Source organism: Pinus tabuliformis, chromosome 3_2 (genome assembly GCF_031772625.1).
Source record: "Pinus tabuliformis cultivar Carrire ecotype Pingquan chromosome 3_2, CPIR1, whole genome shotgun sequence".
Classification (NCBI taxonomy): Eukaryota; Viridiplantae; Streptophyta; class Pinopsida; order Pinales; family Pinaceae; genus Pinus; species Pinus tabuliformis.
The window spans coordinates 193,004,773-193,023,694 of NC_142302.1; the positions used below are offsets into that span (position 1 = coordinate 193,004,773).

Below are 18,922 nucleotides of genomic sequence, written 5' to 3' on the forward strand. Positions count from 1 at the left end.
ATGATTAAAACCCTACCCTCTCTACACAGCAAATTTGCATACGTTAATACACAGCAAAGTAAAAAAGAAAACATTGTAAAAAACAAAAAGAAAAGTGATGACAAGGCATGCACACAAGAAATTGTAAAAACAGTGAAAATGTCATTTGCATAGCCTTATAAAAAAAATAAAGAAAAGTGTCATCTTGCTGTGTATATGTCAAAGATTCAAAGCTGTGTTAAAGTCATCACAAAATTCATCAAAAATACAGCTGCATAATTGTCAAAGGAAACAGTTTTGCTGTGTTAGGGTTTCTCATTAGCATGGTATCATCTCTCTATCCATAAAACTCTGTTTTTCCCTATCCATTCCCCATATGAAAACCTAATTCAAATTGCATTTCCCTTCATGAAAAACTCCCTATGCAATTGAATTTCCATCCCCAATGTCAAAACATACAGTGAAATCCTAATTCCCAATGACAAATGCAAAAATGAAACTGCCAGCACCATGGAAAGACTGCTGTTATGAAAATTGTTTGGCAGATTTTGGTGATGGGTTTTATTGTCTCCTTAAACCTATTTCTCTATATCCCCTCATCTCCCTAACTCACAAGACATCATACTCTATTTCCATTGCAAACCTATCACAGTAACCCTTCCCTCCCTTGGTGATCAAACATACAAAATCACTGTTTCCCAAAAGCATTGAATGGCCATTCCAAAAGTTATGAAAAAACAGAGTATGCTCTTAGATGACATGCAAAGGCAAAATTTAAGGAGAGCAGCCTGTTAAAGGTTTATAACTGATGCTGCCCTATCCCCCTATGCTCATGACATCCTTCCCTCCATCATGGAGATTTTCATTGTCCTTTCCTTTGGTGTTCAAAACACAAGTTTTCCCTAATAAAATTTAAATTTGCAAATGATGAAAGATGGAATGACATGTTTAGCATTGTGTGATGATTTCCTTCAGAATTCCCTGCTTATATATATATATTTCCCTTTCCTATACGTAAATCTCCTCCCCTAACATATCCCTCATGATGTTTCCCCTTGAAAACAGCATACTTCACAGCGTTTTGCAGGCAGGCAGCGGTCAATTTGACTTGTTTTTTCCACCTTGCTCAATAACACCATGTCAACCACTGAGACTAATGAGCAAGGTGATGACCGATCATCATCTTCTGAGATTCATACACAACAGAGGCCTCGTAGGGGAGGCAAGGGTGGTCACCACAAGAGGGAGGAGCCTATATCATTGACAGAGTTGCAGGCTTGCCCGTTGGCACTATCTTGCTTTCAGCATATGGCTTGCTTTCAGTTTTGTGAGAGGCTGTCACACATCCAGCATCACAGGGACTTGGCCCGATTGTTTGTCCTCCATCTCCATGACAGGCAGGTCACCCTTGCAGGGGTGAATTTTGTATTATCTCCAGAGGCTATCACAGATGCTACCGGGATACCCAATGTGGGTGAGGTATGGCCAAAGCGCAAGTGGCTGGACCTGGTATACTATGAGCCATATGTTAGGCCTGCCTATGTGCATCACTTGTCAAGGAACTTTCCTATCAAGTTCCTCCGAGCAGAGTATATAGACACCATGAGACTCATTATGCACTACTTCACATGCGAGGGGAGATTCTCACGAGTATTTTCTTGTCATATTCGCATGATGATGCACTTCACCAGAGTGAGGATGATGAACATCTCGGCATACTTATTTCACGACATTCAGAGGATGGCCACTACCTTTCGGAGACAGACCCCAGTACAGCAGCTCCGGAGCGTATGCCATCATGGTCTTATTCAGCTAGTAGTTTTCCATCAGCTGAGCCAGCAGGGCATCCCTTGGGCGGATTTCATCTCCCGAGATGTTTTCACACAGCCACATTCAGGGCCGGAGGCAGTTCATGAGGAGGGAGGGCCATCACATCAGCCCGAGACCAGCATTCCGAGACACATGGCTTCTTCTCCTCGGGTCACATATCAGAGAGGTCACAGGACCTTATTTGCAGCAGCCCGACGAGTACTTTCTCTACAGCCAGTGGAAGGGGTCTCGTCTTCATCATCAGAGCAGCGAGTGTTATCTCCACACCAGGTGGAAGGGGCCTCGCTTTCTTCATTGGCACAGACAGTACGAGAGGGCAAGCAGCCCATGGTTGAGGATGAGGCAGTTGGTGAGGCACATGATGATTTCACTGGTCGTGATGCTCATTCTCCTTCCTCTTCAGATTTCTATGAGCTCAAGGAAGAGAACCTTGTGTTGCAGCGGAAGCTTGAGATGGCTCAGTGGACTATCACTTATTTAGAGCAGCGGACCAAATAGTTGGAGACAGAGAAAGAGTTGGAAGAGCTATGGAAGATTCGAACCGACCGAGACATCAACCGCAGGAGGCCTGGGGACCCATTGCCCAAGGATAGAGAGTTATTGCTCATCCGAGCAAATTTGCGCTTGGAGGGACTGTTAGACAAGGCAAACCGTGACAAAGAGCTGCTCTGGAACATGAAGACACACTACTGGGCAAGATTACATGTTTGCAAGGCGAGAATGAAAATTCTCCAAAGAAAGCTATCGGAGGCCCGGAAGAGGAGGAAAAGGACAAATCCGCTCCGTATCTTGGCTGAAGCCTCCCTCACTCATCATGGTACTGATCAGCCTTGATCCAGCACCAAAATGTGAAAATTTTGAAGATTTTTGAGCATTTTGAAAATTTTTGGTAAAATTACAGGTTTTTCCCAAGAACTGGTCTCACCCCGGGTGAGACCAGTTTGAAGAGCTGCTCGGAATTTTGCAAACTTGGCATTTTTGGAAAGGGCATTCAAAAAGAAAAATTACCAATACTTTGGAGAAGCCTGATTTTGAGTTTTGAGCCTCCAAAAGCTCAAAATACACCTAAAAAATGACTTTCTGCCCACTTTTTGAGTTGCAGAAAGTGACCTTGGGAGAAATGGTTTTTGAGGGGTCAAATAAACACCAAATTCAGAAATTCCACTTGGGATGGAAAGTAGACAGACCAAGCTTTCCAATGAGCCATCTTGTACCTGATTTGGACCAGTGGAACCCACTCACAAACAGCTGTGAAGGGGCGCGACCAGAACTTCCAGATTTGCCAGAATTCACATTTTTGGTCAAAAAACACTGTTTTGACTATGGTTGACCATTTTTACTTGTAGATGATGGATAAATGTAATATTTTCATGGCACTTTGGTAGATTTTATCTTTCTTTACCCTTCTAGAAGCTTCCATGATGTAAAAAGTGAAAAATTAATGCATGGATGAGTTAGCTAAGTAATAGAGGCAAGTTGTTAGGCTGCCTATTTTCTAGTTCTTAGTTTAGAATTAGTTCAAACTGCTCCTAGGAAGCTGAGCTCGACCCCTAGAGGTGGGGAAAGGAGTTAGATGGTCTAGATGGTCTATATTATGTTCTCTCCTTCTCATTTTCATGGTTGGACTCTTGTGTAAGGAAGCTTTATTGTATATTGTGCATCTATTTCTGTAATTGAAGGCAAGGAAAGCCAGGGTTTTACAGACATCTTTGAGGATTCTTGTGGATCTGATTGTTGATGGTGTGTTCTCTACATGTTCTTGTAAGTTTTTTTATGTGTTTCACATTTCTCTTATGCTTCTAAATTGGACAGATGAAGTGGTAAAGTTTGAATTCATGTTTTGACATGCTCAACTTTTTAGTTTGTTCAATTTTAATGTTTTCTACTGTCTAGAGAGGATTCGAATTGTGTGTTTGCCCTCTTTAGCTTCTCCTCTATCATCTCTGATCATCCATCTCAGATTAAGGCATCAGCACTCATTCCTACCTTGCCCCTTAGATCCCCCTGTGAAAACTATGCTCAATCCCCGCACCTTGAATTGCACTTCCACCAATTGCCACCGAAAACCCCAAAAATCATTAAATCAACCCCCTTATCAATTTACTAGCCTAAAATCTTTATTATTAATTGGTCAGCCTAATCATATTGAAAGATCTATCGAATCTGACCCGAGAGAGCCTTCTCATACCTCGTAGGGCTAGCTACGAGGTGAAATGGTTTGATGTAGCCTTGAGAGTTTGTCTATCTCAGCCTAGGTGAATTCCAAGCGCTAACATATTGGCGACCATACTGGGGAGAACAAACTTGTTTGTGTGTTGATGTGTGAGTTTCGCAAGTCTTAGACGGAGCCTGAAGTTACGCCAGAAGCCTTCGAAAACGCTCTTGTTTTACATCAGCGTTAGTAGATAAACGCTGCTTCAGTCAATCTCTGTGAGCTTGTGAATACGACCACTTCATTTGTATTGTTTTACCCCAGTACATGTATCAAGTTCAGATCTGATGCTGATGGTGGACAGCAGTCAGACACTTATGCAGGCTGAACCATTCACCTGGCGACTCCAACTTGATCCAGACATTCCAGTGCCTGTTGATATGTTCATGCAATGGTAGGGTATGTGGCAGACCCCGCACTGTGTGAAGCTCTAAACGAATTTAGAGAAAGCTTAGTGGATATTGAAATTAATGAAGAAGTTTTAAGTTTTTTCCTTCAATGTTTGAAATCTCCGAATTATCATCCTAGCGTCTGTGAGTTACTTGTGGAAAGAATTGAAGATGAGATTCAATGGTTAGATGAGCAGATCCACTCTTATGATTTCCAAGACCCTAAAAAGTTTTTGGAAATCCTTCCTCCATCGAAACAAGCAATAACAGATTTGCCTATAGAGGTATACATTGACAATGTGCAGCTGGAAGTATGTATTGCAGAGTTGGGGCAGCCAACAGAGGCCAGTTTCCGTGATCCTATTGCGGCATATATGGACATGTTTTTCACTTTGATTGACAGATCGGGCTGTCTTCTCGGTGACCAGGATCAGTATGTGCATGAAGGGCTGCCAGCAATTGCATCTGTGACTTCGTGGCAGCATTCTCAAGCGGCATCATTTCCAGGTTTACTCGAGTGGTTAATTTGGCATTTTAGCATTACCTGATCTATTGTTTGTACAGCAGATTAGAATAGATTATGTACATAAATAAGCAGCCATAAGGGCAGCATCTTGTTTCAGTTGGCTTTTAGTTTGATTGAGTTAAGTTTCAGTGTGAAAATAAGTCTTCAGCTGTGTTGATTTGTTGGAAAGATGACTCCATTGCCCAATGAATAAAGCACTGGTCTGCTCTCCCAAAGTTCTGCGGTTCTTGGCACCTCCAGGAAGCTGCAGTTGCCATCCCAAATGGAGCCGATGTTAGACTCTGTCTTATATCAGAGATTGATTCTTCTTCAAAACCGGGTTTTGAAGAAGAAATCATTAATGTTGCTTTTCAGATTATGTAATTTATCTTCAGCTCTTCTTAAGGCAGCAACAAACTTCAAACTCCTATCTCTGCAAACGCAATTTGACATTATCAGCAACCAAAGTCTGGCAATTTATTTCTGTATATTATGCTGCCCTTCTTGTTGTTATCCTCTCTTGAAAGGCCTCCATTAAATCCAGTTCAATTTCTCACAGTGCTGCAAAGGCCTTAGTTTTGAAGCGCCTTGCTTACACTTTACTCTGAGAAATAACGAAAGTATTGTTTCTGGTGGTTCTTCATCCTAGCAAGATCTTAGATACCATGGTCAACATAATATATCCGAGTTTGTTGGAAACCACAGCAAAGGTGATGACCGAATTGAAACTGTAAACATTTCATGTAATATTGTTGGGTCGGCTTCTTGGGTTCCAAATCTGACATGCGCATGTGTTCAAGTTAGTGGGATAAAACCTCCAAGCCAACATTGAATTCAAATGCGCGCTAATTTTACAGGACTGCAGCTATTTACAAAGTTCTGCAATATTTGGGCGAAGTTGGGTTGAGATCTGGGGAGCTAAGGCTATTTATTTTGACGGGACTGTGGTGGGTATTGTATGGTTGTGCTGTGGATGCTGATATTTATTATATTGGTGTGCACATTAGATTTTGGTAGGTGGGTTAATGGTCAAATATGGCTGTATCATGTCATATTGATTGCTCCCATCCAGCTGTGTTAAAGGATAGTCCATATCGCATTCAACGTTCTGCTGGCTCTAAATTAGAATTTCTGTGATCCAATTTGTTCCAAGTCACTGCCATGATCTGAACTGAAGATTTTGAATTGGGACATTGGATTGATTGGTTGCTAATTAGATAGTTTCATTTCTGAGGGTGGTATGTGAGTTCTTTATCATAGTTTAATTTCGTATCAGCGGTTGAAGGCATCTTGATAATCTTCTTTTGAGGGATGATGGAAGACTCTTTCATGTTGACTTTGGCTACATTCTGGGTAAAGATCCTAAACCGTTTCCACCACCAACGAAACTGTGCAAGGAAATGGTAGAAGCAATGGGTGGAGCAGAAAGCCAATACTATGGGAGATTCAAATCTTATTGCTGCGAGGCCTACAACATCCTGAGAAAATCCAGTAACCTCATCCTGAATTTGTTCCATTTAATGGCTGGAGCAAGCATTCCTGCTATTGCATCTGATCCGGAGAAAGGGATTCTTAAGCTTCAAGAAAAGTTCCGTTTGGATTTGGATGATGAGGATGCAATACAGTTCTTCCAGACCCTTATCAACGAGAGTGTCAGCGCCTTATTCCCCCAAATGGTGGAGACAATTCATAGATGGGCTCAATATTGGCGTTAAAGACAGAGGATATGCGTATTGTACACTGGGATCTCTGAATTTTCAGCTTCTTAGTCTGAACAGGAAAGATCAGGCACAATGGGTATCATAGAGAAGATAAAGGAGATAGAATTCGAGATGGCACGGACACAAAAGAATAAAGCTACAGAATACCATCTCGGGTAGCTTAAAGCCAAGATAGCGAAGCTGAGGACACAGCTATTGGAGCCACCGAAGGGTTCTAGTGGTGCTGGTGATGGTTTCGAAGTCACAAAATATGGTCATGGTCGTGTTGCTCTGATAGGATTCCCGAGTGTGGGGAAATCAACACTTCTTACTTTACTCACTGGAACTCTCTCAGAAGCAGCATCATATGGGTTCACAACACTTACTTGTATTCCTGGTGTCATACACTACAATGATGCTAAGATACAACTTCTTGATCTTCCTGGAATCATTGAAGGTGCTTCTGAAGGCAAGGGTCGTGGTCGACAGGTGATTGCGGTTGCAAAGTCTTCAGATCTAGTGTTAATGGTTCTTGATGCATCTAAAAGTGAGGGTCATCGACAAATTTTAACAAGGGAATTGGAAGCAGTGGGCTTGCGCTTAAACAAGAGGCCTCCTCAGATATATTTCAAGAGGAAAAAGACTGGTGGCATTTCCTTCAATAGCACAATGGCATTAACACATGTTGACGAAAAACTTTGTTATCAAATATTACATGAGTACAAGATCCACAATGCTGAGGTATTATTCAGGGAAGATGCCACTGTTGATGATCTCATCGATGTCATTGAAGGGAACCGGAAATATATCAAATGTGTTTATGTTTATAATAAAATTGATGTTGTCGGTATTGATGATGTTGACCAGCTATTCCGGCAGCCAAATTCTATTGTCATTAGTTGCAATTTGAAGCTCAATCTTGATCGGTTACTTGCAAGAATGTGGGATGAAATGGGGTTAGTAAGAGTCTACACCAAACCTCAGGGGCAGCAACCTGATTTTGCTGAACCTTTTGTCCTGTCTACGGACAGAGGTGGTTGTACAGTGGAAGATTTATGTAACCATATACACAAAACATAGATGAAGGATCCTTAAATGGGGCTTTGGAACGTGCTTTCAAATACTACAATGAAAAGCCACAATTTTGGATGAATCTTACTGATCAGGTTGCAAAGAGAGAAAAATTGGCAAAGCTTCGAGAGGAAATAGCAGTGCGAAAAGCTATGGAGACTTGCGCAGTTCTGTATTACATACACCTCGGAAGTTGTGCGCATATCTAGATCTGGCTATCCAACTCGAATGTCACATGAGCAGTTTGCAAAAAGATATGGATTTCTTCTGTTACAAAGTGTTGCAGATCAAGACAAACTTAGTGTCTGTATCGCAATTCTACATCGATTTAATATCTCAGCTGAGATGTATCAAGTTGGCTTCACTAAGTTGTTTCTGCGTGCAGGACAGATTGCCAGATACCTCTTGGCACATGCTTTTCTGCGTTGCTCTCCTCAGTGCCAATTACAAATTGCCACAGAGTTCTCTCAACTCCAACAGATACAGAGGTCATTTCTTAGGTGGCAGTCATTGCGATATGCATGCCTTTGGTTATGTGGCAGTTTGACACGTATTTTAGTAAAACAGCAGAGCGAATCTCTAGATTTGGGAAGCAGTTGCACACCATTAGATTGCCCATATCTTCAGATCGACACTTGTGAACGCACTTGTGAAAAGGATATGTGATTCCATCTTCAGCAGCGCTTAGTGGTTATTGTTTTTGTTTTTTTTAGTTTATTTTTATTAATAATGATAAAATAAATGCCGGGTCTTGGGGTCGATCTGTTTTCCCCCAGCTGGTTTTTATTTCATTTTTGGTAATGTGAGAAAAACGGTGCCCCTGTTTTGGGCAGCAGAGGTACTTATTGTATTAAAAATTCATTTGTAAAAGAGAGAGAGAGAGTTAGAGAGGGGAGAGTTTTCTGAGCGCTGAGAGTTGCTGTAGCGTAGCAGAGCTTCATTGTACAGTTTTCTGCAGAGAATTTAATGGAATTTCACAGCTCTGTTTGCTGAGATTCATGTGGTATGTTGATTTAGCATAAGTTTTTTCCCTTTGTGTTTCATTCACCTCATGATCATATCTATTTGAGCAAATGAAGTGATTAGGTAGGAATTCATAGTATTATATGCTCCTCCTATAAGTTTGTTCAATTCTATGTTTTCTTCTGTTTAAGGAGGATTCGAAGTATTATTTGCCCTCCTTAGCTCCTCACCGGTCTTGCCATCCCATTTGAAACCAGATTTGGTGTTAAATTGCATGCCTACCTTGCCTCAGTTGATAACCTGTGTAGTCATTATATTTCTCTGTTTGAAGCTGTGATTTTGCCCATGCAGCCCAGAAAAGCCCCGTCATTCCATTAAAAAACCCCAAAAATCATTAAATCCAACCCCCTATCAATTTACTAGCCTAAAATCTTTATTCTTAATTGGTCAGCCTAATCATATTGAAAGATCTATCGAATCTGACCCGAGAGAGCCTTCTCATACCTCGTAGGGCTAGCTACGAGGTGAAATGGTTTGATGTAGCCTTGAGAGTTTGTCTATCTCAGCCTAGGTGAATTCCAAGCGCTAACAGAATGGAAGGCCCTCATCAAGGGGATCATTTCCAGAGAGAAGTTACTAGACTGGAATAGGCTATGGGATGACTTCATTTAGGAAGAATTGCAAGACGAGGATCTTCATCTAAGGAAGAAGGTTTCCTATGATGTCATGGAACTTACAAGACAAATGAAGGGTAAGCAGAAGTAGGACTTGAGTAAAATCAAGTGTTTCAACTATGGAGATATGGGTTATTTTTCATCGAGATGTGTGATGAAGAATAAAATGGGAGATGACGAGAAGAAGAAGGGGAAGTAGGTCATCAATGTTTCGACCTCTACTAAGACAAATGCTCTCACCAAGAGGTTGGAGGAGGATGACTTTACTATTGTCTCTCATTTTGCGCAAAGTAATTTCACTGAGGATGGATGGTATGTGCAGAATGATGTGTCAAAACATCTGATAGGGCCACATGAGGTATTTGACACTCTAGTTGAGTGGACTCAAAGTTTCACATGGTGTTGGGCGACAAGAGTCAGAAGGAGATCTGAGGATCGAGAGTTGTGCCATTCATGACGGAGTTAGGATGAGTGATGTGGGTCCAAGATATACTATTTGTACCAAGACTCAGATATAACATGATATCTATCCCAGTGATTAAGAAGAAGGGGTTTGAGGTCTTATTCTAGGATAGAAAGGAAAGACTCAGGTCCATAGGCTCTAACTCTAAAAGTATTGTGATTAGAGTTAGAGGGCATGGTCTATACAGGCTAATGGGAAAGCCTATGGATCATGCAAAGAAGAAGTAGGAGGACCAGGTGCACATTCCAGAGAAGCAAGTGCAGGTGCAAGCTTCAGAAGGGCAGGTATATGTCCCAGAGAAGGAGGTCCAAGTTCCATAGGGTCATAGGGAGTCAATTTCTACATGAAGTTTGTAGGTTCAGAGAGAGACTTTGCATCCTGAGAAGAGCACATGGTCAGTGGGAAGAAAGGGTGCTCCTATAACTTCCAAGAAGGAATCATGGAGAGAGTGGAAGACATTCTAGGAGAAGAAGAAGAATCATGATGCTTATAGTGACAACGACACTTCCGAGAGAGGTGTAGTTCCTACTACTGAGATTTTTGTAGTTGTGAGGGCGAGTGTTGCAAGTAGTTATGATGATGATGAGCTACTTCCTAGTCTTGGAAGTACCTCCCTCACTAAGAGGGAGTTTTTATTTTTGATTTCTTAAGAGGTACTCCAAGCACTGTTGATTGATTATGGTAGTAACCATAATTTTATTCATAGTAAGATAGCCAAGGAATTGAATTGCCTTCTATATCTAGCACCATAGTGTCAAGTGATGGTTGTAAATGGAGGAATAATAATTTTCTTAGGGAAGTGTGATAATATTGATCTTACCATGGGGGAATATGTATTGAATAATCTTGTTGTAACTTATTTTTACCCTATTAATATTTTGTAGTCTTTCCTTTATGTTAAAAAAAAATAGAAAAAATAGAAAAGGAAATAAAAGAATGAAAAGAAAAGAGAATAAAAAAAAGTCAAAAGAAAAAAAGAATAAAAGGGATAGAAAGATAAATAAAAAATAAAAATCCCAATAACAGTGCACATGTTTAAATGCTGCCAATTGTAGTTTATTTTATTTTGTATTTTTCTATATAATAAAATAATTTGATCTGACCTCTACCCTTCCCCAGTTAACAAAGGCGCAATAATCAATATATATGATTGGGCCTGCAGAGATCAACGACTCTTGACAAATAGCTGGACCCCTCACATTCCCGAATGATAATGGGGGGGGGGTCTGATTCCATATATTCCGCTTTCTCTACATGGCATCCCCACAACAATTGCGACCCCCCTCCATTCAATACCACTTACCATGCCACCCCCCTGCAAATCACTCTCTCGCATTCATATCTCCTGCCATCCATACTTCTCGCTATTTTCACCACCCTTCACTATCCTGTTATATTTAACCACTACTATGCCTCCTACTAAAATTAGAAAATGATTGTTTCTCATTCACATCTCCCGCTAACGTTCATCCATATTTACTCCCCTGCACCAATAATGGTTAAGTTAAAAAAGAAACCATTCTTTGATCCCAATAAATGCTGTTATCCATCCTATTCAAATCAGCCATTTTATAATTTTTCCTATCACCGCAATTCTTAGAATGACATTGAAAGCATAATTCCAGCAAACAATGACCTCTTATCGTCATCATTTCCAGGAAACTATCTCTAGATTCTCTTAGTAATTTTGTTTTTCCTAATGGATTCTCATAAATGAAAATGGAAAGTCCCTGTAGATAATCCTCTGTTTCCCCTATAATTAATTTGGATGAACCCCCACTAGGTGACTCCCAGTTTAAAATTATAGAGACCAATTATGAATTTGATCCGTACGAACTTCACAATTGGGCATTTTAAAAGTATGAATATGTTAGTGATGAGTTATGTTTTTGGGAATCCCTACTAGCCCAATTTTGTTTCCCTCAAACCCATAATTTTCCAAAGTTCGTAGCCTAGTTTTGAGCACGATATCTTCCTAACCAAAGATTTGTAATTACTGAGAACAATGAAACTCTTTTCCATATAAAAACTGAATAAATTTTCTAAGCCCTCCAGCTAAATCCTCAAGACTCTTTACACCCTTTTTCCTTTGATTCTCTAATGGATATCTATCAGAAACTTTCCTTCTGATAGAGAGCTCCTATATTTGAGTAATTTTTTCCATAAAAATCATAATTACCTAGAACCAACCCACCTTATCCCTCTGCAATGTTTCCTAAGATGTCTAGGCAGGTTATTTCCTTAGTGTCTTGTCTATTAGGATATCCCAGTGATTAGTGGGTTGATGAAGTCATTTTGAGCTTTCTAACATTGTTCTCTTCTGGTTAAAAACCTTCAATTATGTTCAACTACAATCATTTTCTTTTCAATATAATTCATGATCAATTTTTAAATTTCAGCACTGAAGAATCATTCAAGCATTAGTCAGTTTACTTGTTCTTATATCACTAGTCAGAAATATTAAACTTTCCTTTACAAAAATAGGATGTTGAAGGTAAACCTTGGTCAGTGATACAATGGAAATATTTAGTGAGAAGAATCTCTGAAGAGTTTTATTTCAGTGATTTTGTTAAATAATTCTTGTATATATCTACTTGTTTCTTAAATAGTGATGCAGTCCCTAGGGTTTCAACAAAGATCAAGAGGATTTTGCATCTGAGTGAGTAGAATAAGGTTGGAGACTGGTATTTCTACCAGAATTTCATTGAACTTAGGATTTATGGCTGTGAGATTCAACCATATAAATTGCCAGTGTTCCTCCCTATGAGGATTTTTTCAATTGAGTACATTAGACAAATGATGAACATGGATGAGGTTCATTTTGTTTCCAAAAAACAAAAAGCTTAGTTTAAATTGAATGCACAGGTTGGTCCATTCATAGTTAACCCTAGAGATACAGAAAAAGAAGTCAATGAATTATTGAGCCATATGAAGTTTAAGTTGAGTTTTAGTTGGTCATATTATCCATTGGGAGTAATCTCATCAATGAGAATTGCTCAGAAATTTGCACCATATATGCATGTGGAAAAACCTGAGATTGAGCAATATGCTAATAGGGAAGAATGGATAGAGAATACATTGTAGGAGATTGAGGAGCCAATTTCTAGTCAAACAACATTGGAAACTCCAAGGATGATAGAGAAAAAGATAAAGAGACCAAGAGAAAGTGTATCTCCTCCAGAGTCAGAGTTACGAAAATCAACATTTAAAGTATTCAAAAGAACACTATAAATCTTGATGAAGAATATTTAGAAGCTCAAACTTCTGAAGATCTTACTACAATTGTATTATCAGCACAGTCTCCTTTTTAATTACAATAAATTTCTGAAGCCATATTGGATTCTCCTTCTTCTCCAAAACAACAAACTATTTTTGCAAAGTTCTTAGAAATGAAGAATAAAAATGAGGCCCTAAAGTCTTCCAAATATGAAAATTTATGGAAGATGTCTTCCACAACTTAGACTAGATTAATTTCTACCCTTGATAGTGAAAAATGTCAATTCCAATTAGCATTTTTGGAACCAAAGTTTCATGTACCTAAAAGTGTTGAAGATGATAAAACTTCTTTGTTTTCATTTCGCACCAAGAAAATACATCCTATTGACCAGATTGACCTTCATAAGCAAGCAAGAGAAACAAAATATTCATCTTTGACAAGTTCTTCCATGGAAACCTCTAAGCTATAGGATTCTTTGAACAACATTCATTCCCAATTAAAATTGGAAAAGATGTCATCCTTAGCAAAGGACACTAAAATCAAAGGGCTTGAAGATTTAGTTATAAAATTAGGATTAGATCCTAAAAATATAAAGGCGGCTAAGGAAATAATCAAAAACAAAAATGATGATAATCAAGAATTGAGGAAATAGTTGAAGCTTCCAACAACTAAACATCCAGAAGCTCAAGAAGTCAGTCAGCTAGAGAAAGAGAAGGAGAACACGTGTCGAATGATCATTGACCAGAACATACATATACAGAAGATGGAAGCGGAAATGGAATATTCAATCAAGGAAAAAGAACTACAACTTAGTACTGGAGCAACAAATTCTAAAGTAGTAACTTCTATAGCAGAAGTGTCCACAATAGAGATAGAGCCCACTGGCCAAAATTCAGTAGAACAATTGTGAAAATCTATTGGAGACTTGTCATTAAAATATATTGAAATTGAAAAACTTAGAATTATACTAGAGAAAATTCAAAATGAAAAGATAAGGGTTGATAACACATATCTGACTGAAGTTCAAAAAACATTGAGATTAACCAAACAAATAGAGAAATATGAGAACGAGTCATTAATTGCACAAACATTAGTCGGGGCCAAGGAGAAGATATGGATTGATATAAATTCTACTATGGCTGAACTTTGGACATCTATTTAAATTATTTGGAATAGGAGGAGTGACTGCAAAGATCAAAAGAAGTCATCGCAGGAATCAAAGGATATTTGGAGTACATGCCTGGAGAAGCTAATAAAATAATTAAAGTACTCAATTCTAAAACTAAAGAAGAACATAAATAATTTGGAATTGAGGATATAACTAATACTCTCCCAGAGGTAAGAAGAGTTTTGAAAAAGAAAAAATTGATGTTATAGGTAGAGAACAAGTTTCAAAACTTGGATGCACAGATTAAAAAGTTTCACAGAAAATTCAATAATTTCATCGAAAGGGACTTCTAGATTTATGACATTCTACTGGCCAATTGATTCCACTAGAATATTATCAATACAAATTTCATCATATATCAATAGACATAACCAAATTTTCCAAATTCAAAGGGATAATCAGTGGGAAAGCATTCCTAGAAGGCCTAGACTATGATGTTTTAATTCAGCATGAAGTTAACCATTTCTTCATCACTAGGTCAACTTTTGAAAAATACACATAAGTCAATGAGGCATATAGGAAAGTAACAAAATTTTCTATTGCAGATGATAAAATATGGGATAACTTACTTGAACTCATCGAGTAAAACAAAATTCAAGGAATTCAGTGACTAGTCACAAGAAAAGGAGGAGCAGTCAGCTAAAAAACAGGAGCATAAACAAGAAAATTTAGTTAAAGGAAGCAGCCATCAAACAACACCCTTAAATTGTGTGCTGATTATTTGAATCAATTTAGAATAACTACTTTCTAGTTCTGTTTTTGTAAATAAAAAATAGTTTTAGATATTATATCATTTTGTAATAAATTTTGGTTTAGATCTAAGATATTTTTGGAATTAGATTCTGTAAGTATTTGGTAGTTCGAAGAAGTCATGTTTGAACCCTTGTAATGAACCGGTGACATGCTTGTAATGTTCAAATATATTTTTGAAGATAATTATAGGATTTTGGATTCATTCTGAACAACTTGTGTATCTATGTGAGTTTTTCTTGTTATCAATTATGTTTTTCATATTTATTTATGCATATGTTTGTTAGAATATTAGATCTACTAAACTAGGTATCTATCTAAGAAACCAAAAATATATCAACATATAAATAAGAACAGAAAGATAACAAGGAAAAAAGAATACAAAAATATATGTGGTTCAACCAATTGGGCTACGTCCATGGGAAGGTTGTCTTCTATTATCTCCAGAAATCTCCTACAATCTTACAAAGTGAGAAGCTACAAATAACTCGATACAAATGGAAGTATGTTGTGAGCATAAGATAAGATGTGATGGTATTAAAAAATGGTATATGCGTTAAGAGGCTCCCTTGACCCTATTATATACCCAGAGATGTGGAGGAATTACTCTCACTTATTAAATGTGGGATAATATAATTATCCAAAATAACATGTCTTTATATAATAAATGGATACAAGAGTATACTATGCCATAATAAATATGGGACATAATGTATTAATCTTTTACATAAGATTGTGGACAACTTCCGACATAATACAAAGACATTATCACCTTCTAAGGAATATAATATATTACAACACTCCCCCTTAATAATGGATGGGAGAAGGGCCCATCCTAACATTGAGGAGGGAAGGAGTCATTACTGCTCCCCCTTGATGACAAATTCCCTTATCCCAAGCAAAGAACGAAGATGCACATACTTCACTTCTATCAAGGATTTGGTGAAGATATCAGTTGCCTGCTGCTCGGTAGGACAATACTCTAGAGAATAATACCATCAGTCACAAGACCTCGAATATGATGAGAATCAAGGTTGAGTTGCTTCATCTTGGAGTGATATACTATATTATAAGAAAGATGAATCACACCTTGATTGTCACATTTCAACATAGTGGATGATTTTGGAATCAGATGAAGCTCAGTAAGAACATGCCATAACCAAATGACTCCTTTAGCTGCTTCTTTGGCTTCTCTATACTCTGCTTCACATGAAGATAAAGAAAGAGTCTTTATCTTCTTGCTGGACCAAGAGATTGGACCTGAACCAAGTTGAAATATCTAACCAACATTTGACCGTCAATAAGAACTGTCACCTACCCAATCAGAATCTGTATAACTAGAGAGTAAAACTATAGCAATGCTCGAATAAAATACACCATAATGCAATGTCCCCTGTAAATATCGCAGAATTATCATGGCTGTCTACCAATGACTTTCACGAGGTTGCTGCATGAATCAAGAATCCATACTGACCAAAAAAGAGAGATCTGGTATGCTGTGTGTTAAATATATCGAACTGCCAACGAGATGATTATAAAGAGTAGCATCAACCAGTGGAGTGGTACACTCAACAGTTAACTTTACACTGGGTTGAAATGGCATAGGAGTAGGTTTACAATCACTCATACGGAAACGAGCTAATAAATATGTCGCATACTTAGGCTGAGAGAGAAAAATACCATCATCCATATGATAGATCTAAAGACCCAAGAAATAGTGAAATGTACCGAGATTTGTCATCTTAAATTGATTCTGAAGAGAATTTTTTATATCTTGAATTAATACAAGATGGCTGCCCGTGATAATTAGATCATCCACATATAAAACAATAATGAGGGCATTATCACCGAAGTTATTAACATACATATTTGGATTAGATATACAATCCTTAAAACCATTATTCAAGAAATATACATCAATTTTATCATACCAAGCCCTAGATGCTTGTTTGAGACCATATAAATATTTGTGTACTTTGCATACTAAACTTGAGGATTCAACAGAAATAAAATTAGGAGGTTTTTGCATATAAATTTCTTCATTAAGATCACCATTTAAAATTGCACTTTTAACATCCATTTGATGAATTTTCTACTTATAAGATGCAGCAAGTGATAAAATGGTTCTTACTGTGTTCATTTTAGCAACAAGATCAAAAGTATCATTATAATCAATACCTTCAAGTTGATTAAAACCTTTTGCAACTAACCTAGCTTTATGGTTTTTGATTTGTCCTTCTGCAGTGACCTTAGTTTTATAAACCCATTTACAACAAAATAAATTCTTTCCTAAAGGAAGGGGAACAAGAGACCAAGTCTTGTTTCTCAAAAGAGATTCATATTCAGCAGACATAGCTTGTTCCCAATGAGGCTTACCCTTAGCTTGAGCATAAGTAGTAGGATCATCTGTGGCCAAAAATTTGGTCATAAGAGTAAAGTTAGATCTAGTTCAGCGAGTCTCAGAAGGATTTTCGACCTCACTACCTGTAGATTCAAGAGTTTTCCGAGCCGAAACATGAAGAGTAGAAGGAACATGAGTCACTTTAGGAGCTACATGAGTTTCAGGTGAAATACTTGAGGGACAGGAAGAATCAAGATCAATAAGAGGCACAAAAATGGAAGGAGTAATAGGAATAGGAGTAACATGTGGTATTGGTAAATTCAGGGTAACATGAGATTCTATAGACTCAGGTGGGGAAGAGACTTCATGAAATTGAACATCCCATATTAGGTCCCTATAATACTAGTGATTCCCCCATTACTATTGTCATTGTATCCCTTATTATTATTGTTGTGCCCCTATTGTCCCCATATTGTTATTATTTTGGCCCATAGGAGCCCACTATTTTTATTTTTGTGCCCTTATATTATTATTGTTAGGTCAACTTTGGTTATATTATGACCCCTTAGACTCCTATATATAGAAAGGAGGTTTTGTCATTTGTATCATCCAATATTTTTTTATTTGTGTAATATAAAGGTTTCCCCCTCGAAGAGGGTGAATTCTAAGGCATTTATCTCTCTTTCCTATCTTTTTCTGAGTTGGTTTCATAACATTTGGTATCAGAGCTTGGATTCTAGGGTTTCACTGATCCAAACATGTCATCTTGGAATTTTCGCTATCAATTTGTTTCTGCGAAGTTTCAGAAGCAAAAAAAAAAACCCATTTGAGCCAAAATCTCTTTGAACTGTGGGTCCGAATTTCAGATCTTGTGTTGCTATATTTTTGGAGATATGATCCAAGGAAGTTAGGGTTTTTGTAGGGTCCTAAATTATATCTCAAAAAGGTGACCTGGGGAAAAGCGTCATAACCTTTTTTCTGAGCATTAGGTTGCAATTTGGTAAGAAGTTAAAGAAAGAGGACAGACTGTCATTTTTTGTGTATCAGTTTAAGATCCTAAGGTCAAAACAGTGACATGTGGTACTTCTTAATCGAGCCATCATGGGAGATTTGGCATAACTCTTAATTGGAGAATTCAATCTTGATCAGACTTGCGGGGTTAGAAAGAGTACTTTGACGGTTACTGCATGAAGCAATTTCAAAACTTGGAGATCCCAAATTACAGAGATACAACAGATTCAATATTGAATTCCTACAAAGTGAAAAAATGTGTGTAGTTTTTTAAAAAAATTTCATAAGTTTGGTTTGAAAAATTAGTTTGAAGGAATTCAAAGGGCATAGTGAAGCATTATTATTAGTAATTGATGCCCGAAAGAAAGAAAATGGAAACACCTAGTAAGCAACCTGAAAGCTCTAGCATGACTCATGAAGAAGAGGAAGAAATGCAACATGATATATCAAAATTAAGAGACCAAGTACAACAAATTTCACTCGCACAAAAAGTAATAGAAGCTAAGATGGATGCTTTAAAGAAATATGTAGAAGATAAGATGTATGGCATGGAAGCTAATATGGATGGTTTAAAGAAAGGCGTAGAAGCTAAGATGAATGATGTGGAAGCTAAGATGGATGGTGTGTAAGCTAAGATGGAAGATTTGAA

At 37.9% G+C, this 18,922-nt stretch overlaps 1 protein-coding gene and 1 pseudogene across 1 annotated transcript in view; both read left to right on the plus strand.

The window, feature by feature from the left end:
- Positions 1-6,305: 6,305 nt before the first annotated feature.
- LOC149180421 (developmentally-regulated G protein 1 pseudogene) lies at positions 6,306-7,696 on the plus strand (annotated as a pseudogene).
- A 67-nt stretch (positions 7,697-7,763) lies between these two features.
- The window catches only part of LOC149180422 (putative protein phosphatase 2C 58), a 111,600-nt gene continuing 100,441 nt past the window's right edge, over positions 7,764-18,922 (plus strand). Inside the window, exons 1-3 of the mRNA XM_089413874.1 lie at positions 7,764-7,858; positions 8,072-8,174; positions 9,974-10,070. Coding sequence (XP_089270000.1) covers positions 7,764-7,858; positions 8,072-8,174; positions 9,974-10,070 — 295 coding nt within the window. The remainder of the gene's footprint in view (positions 7,859-8,071; positions 8,175-9,973; positions 10,071-18,922) is intronic.